The 17,064-nt window shown below is 36.3% G+C and overlaps 1 protein-coding gene across 6 annotated transcripts in view; it reads right to left on the reverse strand.

The window, feature by feature from the left end:
* Positions 1–325: 325 nt before the first annotated feature.
* LOC113116190 (trafficking kinesin-binding protein 1-like) overlaps positions 326–17,064 on the reverse strand; it is a 41,387-nt gene continuing 24,648 nt past the window's right edge. For 3 of the 6 annotated variants that reach the window (XM_026284168.1, XM_026284170.1, XM_026284169.1), the window contains 11 exons: positions 16,948–17,056; positions 16,392–16,470; positions 15,987–16,117; positions 14,088–14,162; positions 13,734–13,871; positions 13,504–13,580; positions 12,243–12,476; positions 11,175–11,506; positions 6,848–7,183; positions 4,689–4,791; positions 326–2,948 (listed from right to left, as the gene is read on the reverse strand). In XM_026284168.1, the coding sequence (XP_026139953.1) occupies positions 2,183–2,948; positions 4,689–4,791; positions 6,848–7,183; positions 11,175–11,506; positions 12,243–12,476; positions 13,504–13,580; positions 13,734–13,871; positions 14,088–14,162; positions 15,987–16,117; positions 16,392–16,470; positions 16,948–17,056 (2,380 nt within the window). In that variant the 3' untranslated portion in view covers positions 326–2,182. Of the gene's footprint in view, positions 2,949–4,143; positions 4,233–4,688; positions 4,792–6,621; positions 7,184–11,174; positions 11,507–12,242; positions 12,477–13,503; positions 13,581–13,733; positions 13,872–14,087; positions 14,163–15,986; positions 16,118–16,391; positions 16,471–16,947; positions 17,057–17,064 lie in introns of all 6 variants that reach the window. The other 3 variants (XM_026284172.1, XM_026284171.1, XR_003293985.1) reach the window with 3 other exon arrangements.

Genomic DNA, 17,064 nt, shown 5'->3' on the forward strand with positions numbered 1-17,064 from the left:
GTGAACTGGCATATTATGGACCCCCTTGTTGTGACCGCTCTGGCAGTTTCTTTGCGACATGTTCTGTGTTTGAATTACACTATACTGATATGGATTTGCTGGGTTATGAAGATGGTAGGGAACAGAATCAGATATGCTACTGAATCCAGATGGATTATGAGAACTGGATTGATTTGGTGTTGTGTTAGTGAAGCCTGCCCTCTTGAGGTCAACAAGGCTAGTGTATCATGAATGTTGATGTTGAAATGTATTTGGATACTCATGGACCTATAGTACTTGAATAAACATCTAGTTAATAATGCAAAATAAGACATTTGACACAAAATTATCACAACTGGTTTATTGATCCTCTGCAAAGGGAGCTTCTAGAATTCGTGAACCAAAACTCCACTTTCCACCAGTGTCATCGCTTCTCTATTTTTAAATTTTTTTTCACCTCAAGTTTAGTTTAGTTTTTTTTTTTTTTTTGCTTTTATATATATAAAAGTTAGCATCTTTGAATCCTTTGCATATTTACCATTTACAGTGTACAAGTAAAAGATCCCTTCAGTAATCTGATGAAATAAACACACCACTGAAATCAATGTTCAGTCAATGCAGATACCTCTATGGTTCGGAAACACATTCGACAAATGTCATGCTGATTAAATGCGCGCGCGCACAAACATACAGTACACACACGTTTACACCTGACAAATTAAACTTGCCTCAACTAAAAGAAAACACAGACCTTTTCTTTAGAACGACTCATGCACTTTCAACTGTATGTGCTTCCTCTGCAATATATCGAAAATATAATATATCCTTTAAATATTTTCATTGGGAAATCAACATCACACATTGTTACAGTATTTATGTCAGTGCATACTGTCGCAGGCAAAGCCATTCGATACAGTCTGTCCAAAAGAAGAAAAAAAATTATAATAATTCAGGCACTATACATTCCTATTGCACCCTTGATGTCTTTAAAGCTTACCATACATACTTCACTTGCTTTACATATGACACACATCAGTCAGTAGGTTCCAAAACCACAGCAGATGTACAGTATACATTTTCAGTTTAACCTGACATCCTTTTGCCCAAAGAAATTGTAGTTGTGCAATTTTCCCATCAAGTCTTCGATACTGCAATTCAACACACTGTAAGCCCTGTACATCCACACATACACTGAGAAATAATGTTGGTCTCAACAAAAGGACATCAAAAGATGACTTAACGTGAACATGATTGTGTTTTCAAGTTCAAACCTGCTGCAATTCTTCATGCAGCACTTTCACAGCCCCGTGGTCTCACTTTCTCTCTGAAGTATTTCAGTCAGTCGACTTTTGAGGATGTAAAGCACAGAGACTTTGTGCTAATGTGCAAATTATCACCAATTCATGTCAACAGCGCCCTCTATTGAGAGTAATAGTTGAACTCTGTTATTACACTGTAATTACTATTATATTATGCATTAATAAGCCATTTTAGACACTTAACATTACACTGCTTAATTAATTGGATGGACTAGATGAAAAAAAGGCCTACGTGAAGAGATTTGTGCTTATAAAAGCATGTTTTACAGATTTTTGGCACACTAAAGGGGCTGATTTAAAGCACTAATTAATGGACATTAAAAAGTAAATTCTGACCTAAAAATTAATAATAAATGACAAAACTTCATTGTTCACCAAAGTCTGGGCTACCATTAGCTTTAAGGTGCTTGCTAGCATCATGAAATTAATCAGTTTTGAAATGTCACATCGGAAGACCAGATTTACAAAGGTAAAAAAAAGAAAAAAAAGAAGACGACGTTTTCTTATTTATCCTTGAGTAGTTTTTGAATTCAAAAAGTGCTTCAATTAAAAGTCATTTTGGGGCATTAATTTTCCGCTCTGATCATATGCTACATTTTATCGCAGCTAACAAGTGCAAATTGTCCAATTTTTTATTTTTTTTTGCACAAAATGACAAAAGCTTGGAATATACCAAAACTTGTGACAATGCTGAATGAATTGTACTCTATATATGTTGGTCAGATGGAAAGAGAAATAGACAAAAATAGGTTGTTGTAGCAACTGTTATAACAAAATAATCTATACAAATATCATCTTAACAGGCACTCGAGTTGTCGCAGGGATGATATAATGTATCAATGCAAATTTAAATAAAGGCAAAAGGGACGACAGAGAGGCAACATTCACTTTTCATTGAGGCTAGTTTGTCTGGGTGGCCCAGGGGCCAAGAGCAGGTCCTCGCTGGGAGGCCCCGGGCCCTTCATAGCCATACTAGCCCCAACCATAGCTGGGTAACTCCGGTTTCTTCTCATCCCTGAGTTCAGCACTGGCAGTCCCCCGATAGGGGAAGTCACAACAGCGTGGGCCCCAAACGACGGTCCCGGCCTTCCGATCCCTGGGGTCAAAGTTCTGGGAGCCAGGCTAAACTTCTTCACCTTGTCCACCAGTCTCAAGTTCTGCACACTGACTTCAGTCTGACACGGCGTATCTGTCCGAGCTCTTTCGTCCGCCTCCCGCACTTCCTTGAGAATCGAGCTGGCCGGGCGTGAAGCCAGGAAGGTTTCATAGGGGGGGTCTGAGGGGCTGTAGTCTACAGGGAGCACAAGACTGGTGGGTTTGGACTTGCTGGGGGAGTTTGGAGGGGTGGAGGGAAGCGTGTCCAGGCCGGGATGCATGGGGGTGACAGTGTGCGATAAACCGGGGTCTGGTGGAGGGGCTCGGTCCGCCCGGTCCCAACTGAGAGGGTTATAGACAGCAGAAGATATACCTCTCTCCTGTAGGAGGCGCACTAGTCCCAGAGAGGTACTGGTGGTCTTGGTTGAGTCGCGGAGGTTGGTGAAACTCTCCGCCAAGCTGAGGCGACGAGGCGTGCAGGGGGTGGACACAGGGGTCGAGCGCAGACTGCTGTTGGACATCACACAAGAAGCTAGTGATGGACCTGACAAAAGACTGAAAAAGTGAAGCTTTATTAGATATGAGATCTCTAGTTATATAAACCACAGTACACTGATAAGTCTGTGAACGCAATTAAACAAACTGAAATATTCCAATAGTGCTGTAAGTCAATCATTCCAGTCAATAAAGTCAATCCAAATGCAGGACATTTTGTGGTTAGTGTGCTTGCAGTTTGATTGGGATGAATCTGTGTTTGATTGTGCAAGTTTGATTTGAATTTCTATACAATATATAGTGGCTGCAACAAGAAAAAAATAATAATGGCAAAAAAAAAAACTAATCGAATTGTGATTTTTCTTATTAAAAAATGCAATTGCAATTTAAAATGTGATAAAAATGGTTTCAAAAAATCCTTACTGCACTTGGTTGTAGGGCAAAATTTTATGATTATAAAATAATATTGATATTATTACAAAAATTAAACTAATAAATATACTACTATACTACTACTATATTTATACATACATTCACACACACACACGTTTGTTTTTGTGAAAAGTGGGGACATCCCATAGGCGTAATGGTTTTTATAATGTAGAAACTGTATATTCTATCGCCATTCACCAACCCTACACCTAACCCTAACCCTCACAGGAAACTTTGTGCATTTTTACTTTCTCAAAAAAAACTCATTCTGTATGATTTACAAGCGTTTTGAAAAATGGGGACATGGGTAATATCCTCATAAGTCACCCTCTCCTTGTAATACCTGTGTCATACCCATGTCATTATACAGAGTTGTTTCCTGATATGTCACAAAAAACATGCCCACACACACACACACACACACACACACACACACATGGATTGTTTTGATTATAAATTAACATCCTGCTGACATCAAACCTCACAGTATTTGTATATTGTTAAGTTGTTTGATTAGACACATCATGGTTCTGTTATCATTCGGTTCCTTCAAGCATTCTACGGTAAATTAAAGTATTAAGAAATTAGTAAACTGTATATTATAGTATTCATTTACAATACCCACATATATAATCATAGATTCATACACAGTGTGTGTTATTTACACAAACATTTGTTACGTCATAGTGCATAAAGTCTTCCTCAAAAGAGTTCTGGTGTTAGGTTGAGAAAATCCTTGGGGTCAGTTAAGAGTGGTTTGTGTTTGGTTAGAGAAAAGCACACTCCCATGACACAAGGTCTGATCAGCACTATTCCTCCTCACCCCCAGGGGGCTCTGCTCAGTGAGTCTGCTCTAAACCCGCCACCAGAACAACATGATAGAGAGCCGCCTCATCATCCTCGTCATATGACCTGCAGAGAGCCAGTCGCACAGCTGTACAGTATGTTTGCTATAGAGACAAGTTATGTAAGTGGAACCCTTACAGACAGATTTACAGATTTAAAAAATGTCCAATAAACCATAGGGGTGTCCTATTTGTTGCTTTACGGTTCCAAAGTTTGCTTCTCCCTCCGATATTCCTTATATTAACAGATTTCATAAAGGAATAGATTTTTTGTCCAATATTTGCTTGACCTTTGTTTTTTGCTTAGTACAGTGCCATCAAAGTGATAACTCTGTACTTTATTTACCCCTAAAAGGTTCATAGTAGTACCTTTCAGAGGTAGATATAAGGGTACTCCTTCAGTGACAAGCTGTAATCCTAAAGGTACAATTTTTACATATTTCTAACAAAGTATTTTCCAAAAATGTCTGATATGATCCATAAAATGTATGTATACTAACAAGTTCTTAAGATGGTATTGTACCTGGGTGTGACTCTGGTGAGTTCATCAGTAGGGTGCAGGATCCTGCAGGTGGTGAAGGTGTACGTGGAGCTGGTGTGAGACATACATTTACCAGGGAAATGCACTGGGGAGAGCAAGAAAGGAGAAACAAACATCAGTACAAAACACCACAAACACACTTACAGTATATAAACACACAGAGGTAGTTAAAACTGCTTCAGGATCTGAGGAGAGCTAAAGCAATGTAATGTGGCATAATGCAAGCTATTATTGGGCTTAAATTATTATGTTTACATACAAATCATGACGTTTTAATCATATGATATGATCCTGATGCAGTTTTAAATAGCTTCACGCAGCAGGAGAGAACAGTGGGAAAGTGGGAAGATCAAATGATGAATTCAGTTATTACAGACAAGCTTAAAGCATGTAGCAGCTGGCACTTTGTTTCAATAACTCTCAGCAGAAAGTTGTCAGTTATGATTAAAGCAATACTTCATCCCAAAACATAAAACAAAACAAAACAAAACAAAAGCACAAGAAAAAGAAAACAAACTAAACTAAAAAAAAAAAAACGAAACAAAAACAAAGCAAAACAAAAACAAAATGAACAAACAAAATTAAAAAAAAAGCACAAGAAAAAGAAAACAAATTAAACTAAAAAACGAACAAAACAAAAACAAAGCAAAACAAAAATGAACAAACAAAATTAAAACAAAAGCACAAGAAAAAGAAAACAAACTAAACTAAAAAACGAACAAAACAAAAACAAAGCAAAACCAAAATGAACAAACAAAATTAAAACAAAAGCACAAGCACAAGAAAAAGAAAACTAAAAAAAATAAAAATCCGATCTGATATTCACAGAAGGTTTGTGAGCATTGCGTCTAACACTTTATATTGTGGCTTTCTGTGTTTGTGTAGTAGACAAGCCTGACTTTGAAAGCATGTGGAATGTGTTTTTGTCTACATGTGGTGTCAGTGTGACCTCTTTCTTGAAGACGTAAGAGTCGGTTCACTCACATGACAGTGGCTCACACCTCCACGTTTTTAATAGAACTGCGTAACATTATCCGTTAAACACACTCAGAACTCTAGCTGGATGTTATTTACATGCTGCGGCTTCTGTTGGGAATGTGTGATGATGTGTGTTAAATGCATCCAGGGATGTGTACTGTATGTGTGTTGTACAGTTTAGTATCAAACATCACACTCTGTGCTCTCAGGGAAGGCACCAGCCTAAAACTCACATAAGGTTTTATCAGGGGACAAGTGTGTGGAGAGAGTGAGTAAATAAATGTTGTTTACCCCCCAGGCCTTAAACTCTCTGACACAGTGTTCTGGTAATGCAGGTAAGAAGAGAGATTACAGAACTTTCAGAAATGAACTAGTGCTGAAAATGAAAATCGAGTCTGGAAGCTCGTACTAATGATCACATATTATTATACTCATATTTGTAAGTATAAGTATCTTGGAGTAGATCTACCAATTTTATATAATATCAATGATTTGGGGTGAATTGTTAAAGGATGAATGAAAGCCTGTCAAGACCATGTCTGGGTCTACAAAAAAGTACATAAATGTATAAAATTATAAAGAGAAGGAAATGAATAAATACATATAAAATAAATAGAAATATAGCATATTTTAGGATAATTCAGATTTCCCATTACTACAAAACAATATATGATGCATTTTACATATTATAATTTAATATGTAAATTATATTTAAATGATTTTTTTCATTGTTTTTTTAATTAAGTTATTAAATTGTGTTGTAATTATTTTATTTTTTATATATATTATTTTACATTTAACATTAACATAATATTTTACATCATTCCAGAGTTTCCAAAGGCTCAATTCTCATTGTTTCCAACACAAGGGGCCAGAGAGATGACTGACAGGTCACAGACAGAATGACAGTAAAAAAAAAAAAAAAAAGAGACTATACTCAAAAGAATATGGCAGCTGTCTTCAGGGTGAGTGGATGATGTGCAGTGGGTGTGTGTCTGCAGCTGAACAAGGAGAGAACCAGCTCATCCTAGGCCCTCAAAGGAACAATACAACTGGGGTTTATGGGAACTCCACTAGGGCATCGTCTGTTTTATAGTGAGGCTTTATGTTGCCTCTCCCCTAAGCCTGTCCGGAGGGTTAGTGGGGTTACGAGGGTCCCTCACCAGATGAGACCTCCTCCTCTCCAGCCTCCATTTGATCTGGCCCCACTCCAGGGGTCCCTCCATTTTCTAAGGGCTGCTCTTCCTTGTAATCAGGATTGTTGGCACGCGGTCGACGCAAAGAAGGTGAACAAGGCAGAGAACCCAGGCAAGAGGTAGAGATGGGGGATTGGGAATGCTGTCCTGGCTCATCTTCCTCCAGGTCGGTGAATTGGTACACCTCCTCCAGGTCCAGCTCTAGCGGTCGAAAGCCCTTGGTCACGACACCCGGCCGTGTGTCCAGGAGGTTGCCCAGGTGGGGCTGAGCGAGCAGCTGCCATGCGTGCAGAGTGGCCGAACCTGACAAGCAGAGGACACAAGAGTGGAGATCAGATACAAACTTTTAAAAATGCCACATAACATACAGAAGACTGAGAACACACTGAGATCATGAGTGCCAGGTGACGTGCATCAAGTGCGACATAAACGTTTTCAAATGAGCATTTGTTGCATTCTAAAAGAACCGAGGTAAGAATGAACACATCATGACATGATTTTACTGGGTTTCTGTTCAGTATTTTAAATGCTGCTAAAGTGGCTAGTCCAGAAAAACTTTTGCAACTCTGTAATATCAAGAGATACAAGACAGTTTCAATGTTTAGAACTGATATGCGAAACTTTGTAATTTAAGGCATGTCTGCATCATATACATTTTAGGGATAAAATTATAATAACATATTACTCATTATTTGTTTTATATTACATTATATTGTTATATTATATACAGTATGTGTTCAGATTTTTAGCAGATGCATATTTAACTGATAACATGACATGATATTCATTCAGTACATAAACTATTTACATATTAATATTACATATTAATATTAAGAACTGGGTAAATGATGGGTTCCTTTCAGATTAGTGTGTAGTCTTGTGGATTACATCAACTTGTGGTTATCATTTTATCATAATCCATCTTAATCCATTTTATTGTAAATGCAATATGTTCCTTTGAAAATGGCTCAGAAATAGATATCATGATATATAACCAAAGCTGTAATACTCATTTGACTCGTGTTGTGGACAGACTAAAGAAACAAAGAGAAAAGGAGGGGGAAATTAAAGTGGTGTTTATTAGAGAGCTAAGACAGACAGGTAAGAACAAAACAAAAGAAGGATGCAAACACACAAACTTAAAATTGACAGATGTTGGGAGTAAACAGATTAGGGTTATGCTGGTATCAAATTTTCATGTTGCGATTAATTGCTAACGCTTTTATCATGGTATACGGTATTATCACGGTATTGAAATTTAGTTTAAAAAAAGTGGCCATAATACGGCATAACAGGTTTAATAACTTTTTACTTACAATACAAATAACGGAAATATTTAAATACAATAAAGCAATACCAAAAAAACATATAAAGTTAAACGTTTTACACAGATTAAAGTGCAAAGGAAATATAAAGACCAATAGTTATCACTTTACAATAAGACCTCATTATTTAACCTTAGTTAATGCATTAACATTCACAATGAGCAATAGCTACATTTGATGAAGTTATTAATTTTTTCTAAAAAAAAAAAAAAAATGCAACTCTTAGTTTATGTTAGCTCCTTAAATAACAGTCGCAATGTTCCATTTTAACAACGTGTTATTAAATATTGGAATGGCTTCGATTGAAAGCAGTTTGTGTTGACTAATGAATTAACTAATGTTAACTAATGAAGCCTTAATGTAAAGTGTGAACGGACAATAAAGAATCAAAACACTATTAAACAATATCTAGTGCATGTTGTAGTCCAGATTAGTTTAAGTATTTGGCACTGTGATGAACACCATGGCAAATCCACAAACCTGAATGGCTATTTAAATCTATTTAAAAACATTTTAGAAAGTAGTGCAGCTGCTTTATTTATGGGGTTTAAAGGGTAACGGCTGGATTTTCTGCAGTTTAGCGCCATCTGCTGTCAGAGAGTGAATGTGCTTTCATTCAGCGCGTCTCTTACGTGTTCCCCCATGTGCTTCTCATGGGTTCTTGTTTACATCAGAGCACACACTCTTTCAAGCAGCATACAGCGGTGTTGTGCATTTTGACCAGTTGATGGGATAAGTATTCTTAAAATGCATTCCAAATTCTGAATAACTTTTTATATTTAATTATTCACAGTATTTAGAAGTGCCCACAATAACAATATTGTGCATATCTATTACTGTGATATATTGCATTACCGAATACCGGCACATGTCTAAAACAGATATAATATAATGTATAGTTTAGCCCAAAAATTTAAATTCATGTTGTTCCAAACCTGTATGACTTCCTTTTTTTACTGTGGAACACAATACAAGATATTTAGAAAGAAAAGCTTCTTGGTTGTTTGTCCATACAATCAAATTTAATGGTAACCAAAATAAATTGGTTTCCAAGATACTTTCAAATATGATCTTGTCTGTTCTGCAGAAAGAGGAAAGTCATTCAGATTGTTAATGTGATGCGGGTGAGGAAATGACAGAATACAGTTTTTTGAGCTAACTATCCCTCAAAAATGCTTTCTCTGTAGCTTATCTATCAGACATCCTGTTTTAAAACATGGGGTTTTATTAACAAAGTTTGGGAGGAGCACGATCAGATAATCATCCAATTTGGCACAGGTGCATCTCGTTTAGCTAACCATCTTAACTTGCACAACAAGTGTATATATATCCAGCCTTCCTACCTCCTGTCCTACGACAGTTTTTCGGCATCCCTCCTCCACACCAACTCCTCACTTCTAATCTATTTTATCCCAAATTAGGGATAGGGTGAGTTCTTTAGGTTTGGGCTATGCTCTGGGCCCAGACCTCTCCCCCAGGACAGCACGCCAAAATATGCCTACTATTCGCTTTCAGATTAGATGTACGGGTGAACTCGTGAAATACTCAAAGATCAAAAACAGAGCGCTGATCATTTGTCAACATGCTTTTGAGTTTTCTGCAATTCCTAATAAGCGTTTCTATTGAGTAAGCCATGTCACAATGCTTAGTTTATCTTTTAATTATAACCAGCAGAGGTCACTAGAGATATGAATATGAATCATAAGGCTGTGACCGGCTTACAGTTAACAGTCTACAATCTGTTGCAGCAGCAATATTTGAAACTAAATTAATTCAATTAACCTTTTTTTGTTGACGTAATAATAGACCTAACGAAAAAGTGAAAGATATGCTTTGAAAAAGCAAGCATGTTATATATATATATATATATATATATATATATAGAGAGAGAGAGAGAGAGAGAGAGAGAGAGAGAGAGAGAGAGAGAGAGAGAGCGAGAGATAGAGAGAGAGACCATACAGTGCATTATGCATAGATTTGTGCTTTTTGCACTAAATCCTAATTTTCAAGTGCCATTCTATGTGTGTGTGTGTGTGTGTGTGTGTATGTTTTTTTAAAAGTCTCTTATGCTCAGCAAGACTACATTTATATGATCAGTAAAACCAGTAAATATACAGTAAAACCAGTAATATTGTGAAAATATGTTAAATTAGAAACGTTACAAAGTGTTTTTTATTGTTATAGAAATCTTTTGTAACATTAGAAATGTGACCCTGGGCCACAAAACCAGTCTTAAGTCGCTGGGGTATATTTTTAGCAACAGGCAAAAAAAAAAGGGTAAAAATTAAAGATATATTTTTTTTATGCCAAAAATCATTATGATATTAAGTAAATATCAAGTTCCATGAAGACATTTTGTGAATTTCCTACCGTAAATATATCAGAACTACATTTTTATTAGTAATAGACAACTTTAAAGGTGATTTTCTCAGTATTGTTTTTTTTTTTTTTTTTTAATAGTTGCATCTTGGCCAGATGATATACAAATCTCAATTTTGAAAAATTACACTAAAGACTGGTTGTGTGACTTTCATATTTATAACTTTCTTTCTTTTTTTTTATCATACTTTGCCAAAACATCTGAATGGCATTGCATCATGATTTTTAATATTGATTACAATCATTTTTTAAGCAATTAAGCAACCCCCCCCAAGGATCATGTGAAACAGATTATTTGAGTAATGGTTGCTGAAAATTAATGGTAATTAATTTCTGATAAACACAGCATTGGTGAGCATAAGAGACTACTTAAAAACATAAAAAAAAAATATTCTTAATTTCAAACTTTTGGCCAGTAGTGTGTACATTATATATAGTGTGAGGTGTCTAAATCTCAAACCAGCAGCGAGCTTGTGTGTGTCTGAAATAGAAGGAGTGCTGTGTAGACATGTCCTCAGCACTGTGGTGCATTAATGCCCACAGAGCATCAAACAATAAGAGGGTGAAAGGCCTGGACTGGGCTCGGTCACCTTCCAGAGGCTTGACGATCTGGAGTTTCTCTGGCAGGTAGGAGCGGGTGCTGTAGATGGAGTAAACCGAGTGCAGGGTTCCCAGAGACATGATGCTGTCTGCAGGAGTGAGGGGGCCGCCGTCTTCACTGCCACTCCCACCATCTCTCTCCCCGTACAAGTCGCTCTTCTCTTCTGCCAGGGCGTTGAGTTTACGCTCTCTCTCCTCCTCAAAGAAACGTCGCTCGCTAATGTAGTTGTCCCGTCGAAGGGAAAGACGTCGCAGTGCCGCCGCCAGGTCACGGGAGCCGGGTGTGCCAGGCGTGCCAGGCTTTCTGTTGGAGTCATCAGAGCTGCAACAAATATTACAGATAAGAAAATCCAACAATACAGTGTGGTCCAATGTCCACTAATAAAGAACTTACACCGCCCACCCCTCATACATCCCTAAATGTAACTATTTCTATTGTTTTAAATTGCCACTGTTATGGATTTTTGAAGATGTCCTTTCACACAGCTCTAAATGAATGAAAACATTCTTTAAATCTGAAAGTACACTGTGTATAAAGTTCTTGTCTTTCAAAAGAAAGAGTTGACTCTAAATCACTGAAACGAGTTGTTTTTTAAATGAATCCCAAGCCGTTTCATGTTGAAGTCAACATGAAAATTGCATATTACCTGCCAACTTGTTGGTCTTTTCGCATTGCTCTGAATGAACAAATTCGTTCTTTGCCACTAGGTGCCACTTAAGGAGTGGTTCAGGCATGATACAATGAAAATAAGACCACCGATTAGCATCATGCAAATGACAGCTTTGGAAAAATGAATTATTGAGCAAACGTTTCGGAGTTGTTGAGCAAGTAAGGTAAAAATAAATGCATATTTATAAGACAATGAAAGTTGAAAGTATAACAATATTTCATGAGTTTACAATATGTTTTTATAGTATTTTAGATGCATTTGGTGCATTTACCAAGCCCCAAACAAAAACTGGTCAACAAACGGTAGTTAAGCAAACACACACACACAACGCATTTCTATCATACTGCTTAAACATGTATGGTTTAAAACCACGTTTGCTGCTCTTACCCATCCTGATTTGACTGGGTTTCCATCAGCATACTGGTAGTGCGGTTGTCCATTTCAATACCATCCCCTCCGTACATGCTCGATCTGGGTGTGCTCAGACAACTAGAACGCCTGGAATTCATACTGGATGTCTGATTGGACCCTGGGATGTTCATAGGGGACGGGCCCATGGAGCGCTGCCGAACAGTCTGGTTGATATTACGCACCGTCTCAAAGACACGTTTAGGGTGCAACCTGAACCAAAGAAGAAGACAAGAATGTACAGAGGGCAGTGTAATTCAAGGCTGTCAAAATGGCTGAAAAACTAAATTCGAATTTTGTACTTAAATATTATCAAATTCGAATTACATTCAAATTTAAAATGCATAATTACAATTAGTGCGAAGAAAAGCTTTTGGCCTTTCTCCTGAGTCCACAACACGGCACATCGAACAAAAAATTACTAATGCACGTTTATTTGAAGCATAAGAAAAAATTACTGTGAAAAAACAACAACAACAACATAATATTTAAAATAATGTTTATAAACCAATTATAATTATAATTATAATTAATTAAGTTAAACATCTATAAACAAAACAGCATCATGTATGTATGGATAGTTTGATACAATGGGTCAATGTATTTGCATTCGAATGTGGATTATTCTTTTAAATTTGAAGAATATTTGAAATTTTATCATTTATTTATTTTTGACAGCCCTAGTGCCATCCTTAGAAGATTTGAACCTAAAACCATTCTGTTTTAGAAGTTCAGAAGTTCTAAGCGGTTATCCATTATAATTTTTTCCCTTGTTTTCTCGTTATAACGACTTCATTTTCTTATTATCTCCCCATAACCAAAGTTGTTTTCTCGTCATAACAGCTTAATTTTCTCTTATCTCGACCCCAGTTGATCTCTAAGAAGTTACAAAACTGCGCCAACAGGTGGCACTATAGAGCTGAATATAACTGATGGGGTGTTAATTTTGGGAAGAGAAATTTAAGTCTATGTACCGATAAAACAACTTTTGTTAAGTTGAGATAACGAAAAAATTAAGTCGTTATAATGAGAAAACAACTCGTTATATTTAGATCACGAGAAAATTAAGTTGTTATAACGAGAAAACAAGAAGAAAAAAAATAAATAATGCATGGCTGCTTAGAACTTATATAACAGAGACAGAGATGAGAATATATTTTATATTCCTCTGAAACTGACTCAGCATGCAACTCATAACTCATGCAGGATAAGAGACACAGGAAATGACACACTAACACACCTTTGTTCCTCTACGTCTGGATCAGACATTTGAATCTCTTTCCTCATGGTGCCTTCAATTTCAGCAGCTAAAGAGTCCTGTTACACACAAGGTACAAACTCGCCATTAGCCAGGGAATAACAGTGATAATTTAGCATACTAGTGTATTGCTTACTGTTTAGTACATACTAAGTGAACAATTTGTGAAAATGAATAATACATTAAATTATTTTGTTGTTCTCATTTCTCACCATGGGGAAGAGACCAAGCGAGTGGAATCGTCGCGGTGTACTGAGAGGCAGCGTTTTATTCCTGAAGTTCTTCAGTTCCTCCTGAGCTTCATGAAGCATCTCCATACATTCAGCATACTTATCCTCCAGCTCCCTCAGCTACAGAAAGAAACAGATAAAGACTGATGTAAAGAGACTGATAGCAGGTGAAAACAGCAGTCAAATTCATTTAACCACTCAGATCAGTGTTTCAATTCAAATCAAGCAATTCAAAGGATAATACTACACACCTTTGTTAATCATTAACCCTCATATGCTGGCATTTTAGTTGAATAACAGTATGTGAATATGCTGGAGTGTTTGATTGTACGTTACCTCCGCTGTTAGTGCTCTTTGGGCATCTTTAGCAGCTCCCAGATGCTGGGTGAGCTCTTCGTTTTCTAGTGCATACTGAACAAATAACAAATAATTACACTTGATTACCAATACAGAACTGTGCTTCCTATAACTGACAGTACAACAAACTAACTGAAATTAAAACCAAAGACAAAACAGTCAAGACTATGACTAATACATTTCTTAGCAGCAATAAATATTGAACACGGTGGCATTTATTTTGGTTCTTATACAAAATCACACTACAGAAATGGCTCATTTTGTTAAATGGTTGCATCCTGCAAAAAGTGTTGGGGAGTAAATAGTTAAATTTAACGTCGTTATTAAATTTAAATTAAATTAAATTACATTTATGCATTTAGCAAACGCTTTTATCCAAAGCGACTTACAGTGCATTCAGGCTATCAGTTTTTACCTATCATGTGTTCCCTTGGAATCGAACCCCCCATAAGGCAATGCTCTACCAATTGAGCTACAGGAACACTATGCAATTTAATTACAAATTAAAAGTAACTAATCTGTTGAATAATATTAATTTGTGGCTTTGCCTGTTTTTCTTGTGCACGATGCCTTCTGCTATTAAAAATAATTTGTCCTGCTATTTAAAAGCTTAATTATTTTTTTTTTCAGATTAACTGTTTATTTCCAAGACATTGTTAGATGCCAGTGCTTCCTGCCTAAAACACCCTTAACACCACTGTAAACCACACTTTCACTGGGGTTATTGCTTTTTTCCCATATACATAGTTGGTAGGCTTCACAGAATAAAACTGAGCAAATAAAGTGTAATGATATTAATAAAAACAGTATTCTTCCACCAAACAATGTAGTTTCTCAGAAACAGCTGTGGTTCCAACAAAGAGGTTGCCGAATAACACACAAAAGTAAACAAAAGTGTATGTTTGGTAGTGCAATTTACAACAGCTTTGAACGTGGCTCAACCAATCAGAATCAAGGAATCACATTAATCACATTTCTAATAACAATTACAATTATGGATGCCACAATTTTGTAATTGTTCAAAGCAGCAATTAATCGTTCAAAGTCCTATTATGTTATTCTGCATGCTTAAGATGCATTATTTCTTTCTTTCTACATGTTATCTTAAGGGTTTTTCCATTGTTTTATACTTAGTTTAAGTATAACATTACAATACCATTCATATTTTTTTCAATATAATTTAAAGAAGAAACCAATCTGATGTATAGCTGACATTTGAGGCTTAATGCTATGGAAAACCACTAAAAGTTAGTGAGTGTTTGAGTGTTTTCAGCTTGTTTATTTTCATGCAAAAATACGGCATTCAGTTGCGTCAAACAATGGTATAAACATCATTCAATGTAAATTTTGATAATCGTAATTAATTATCGCAATTACAATTTCAAGGGAATAATCGACAATTATGATTTTTGTCATAATCGCGTAGCCCTAACCAGAACTATCCATTTTATAATATCATTTTAAATCTGTATTAACCTCAGAAGCATCTGAAAGTATAAAGTCTGATTTTGTTGTAGCTGTGCTTTAAAATTTAATCTTTATTAAACTGTTGAAGGATTTAGAAAATCAGACTGTAATCAGTGTTGATACTACATGCTTGAAATGTTTTAAAATGATTAACAATCGAAAACACTGATTAGAAATGTAATCAGTAATCGGTTACATTACTTTGATAAAGTAACTGAAATAGTTACACTAGTTACTTATTACATTTTAAACAGGGTAACTTGCAATCTGTAACCGCTTACATTTTTTATATAGTTTTAGATTTATAACATTCTATTTTGTGTTATATTGCCTAATTTTGTTTTATATGACCAATATGAAACCAGATATCCTTGTATTAATCATGTCTACAGTACAATAAAGAGGACTCACAGATTTGGCTTTTTTCTGCAGGTCAACGATCTGAGAGAGAAGGTGTGTGATTTCCTCTTGCTGGCGAGAGGCATCCTCTGTTTTCTTAGCCAGCTCCTCCGCAATCGTGGAGATCTGTATATTAGCATCTCCTAAGGGAGAAGAGATAGACTTCATGTGTCAAACTCTCCCTTGGTAAACAATAACCATGGGAAGTCCCCAATCCACAATCAAAGCAAGTTATAGATTAGCACCTCAGTATGTGCAGTTCGTGTCATTAATAACTAAACTGTTATACTACGAGGATGGAACTATAAGGTAATGAATAGCATGCATGAATTTAACTACTGTAGGATGATTATGTAATATCAGTTTACATTTCAAAGGAATATGATCGTTGATGGTGTAATAGGTGGATCTACTCACTGAGCTCTTTAACACAGTCATTTACAAGCTGTTGTTCCTTTTCTTCATACGAGATGGTCTCTGTCTCTAAGTGATTTGCCTATAAACACACACACACACACGCACACACGCACACACACGCATGATCTGAATAAACAATGGATGCATCATTTTACTTGTTTCAGTGTTCTTGTCAGAAGAACAGGTCTAAAGTCTAAAGTCTCTATGTTTTAGAACAAAACAATCATGTTTGAATTTAATCTACAGCAAAAAGCAAAGCTATGGAGTTGTTACACAAGCGTGTTGTTTTCATGTCATGGCTCCATATCTATGTGGATGTGTGTATATTTTCTTCTTATCATCAATACAGTATTTCCAAGTTTTATTTGACTAAAGGGCACAGATAACTCGCAAATATCTTTATCAGAGAATTAAGCTGTTACATGTGTGTTTGTCTTGGAAATGTGATATAAGCCTGAAACTCTGATAAGTTTGATTGGAGGCTTTTTTGAATAATGTTATGCAAAGCATTCTTCTGAACAGCTGAAGGATGTGAGGTCAGGCCTCACTCTCTCACCTCTGATCGCAGGACGATGTTCTCTTCCTCCAGGTCTTTGAGTTTCTTTTGTAGGGAATCCAGAGGGAGGTAATTCGGGATTGTGAAAGACGAGTCATTTCTGCGAATACTGCAATG

The sequence above is a fragment of the Carassius auratus genome, chromosome 16, assembly GCF_003368295.1.
Source record: "Carassius auratus strain Wakin chromosome 16, ASM336829v1, whole genome shotgun sequence".
Lineage (NCBI taxonomy): Eukaryota > Metazoa > Chordata > Actinopteri > Cypriniformes > Cyprinidae > Carassius > Carassius auratus.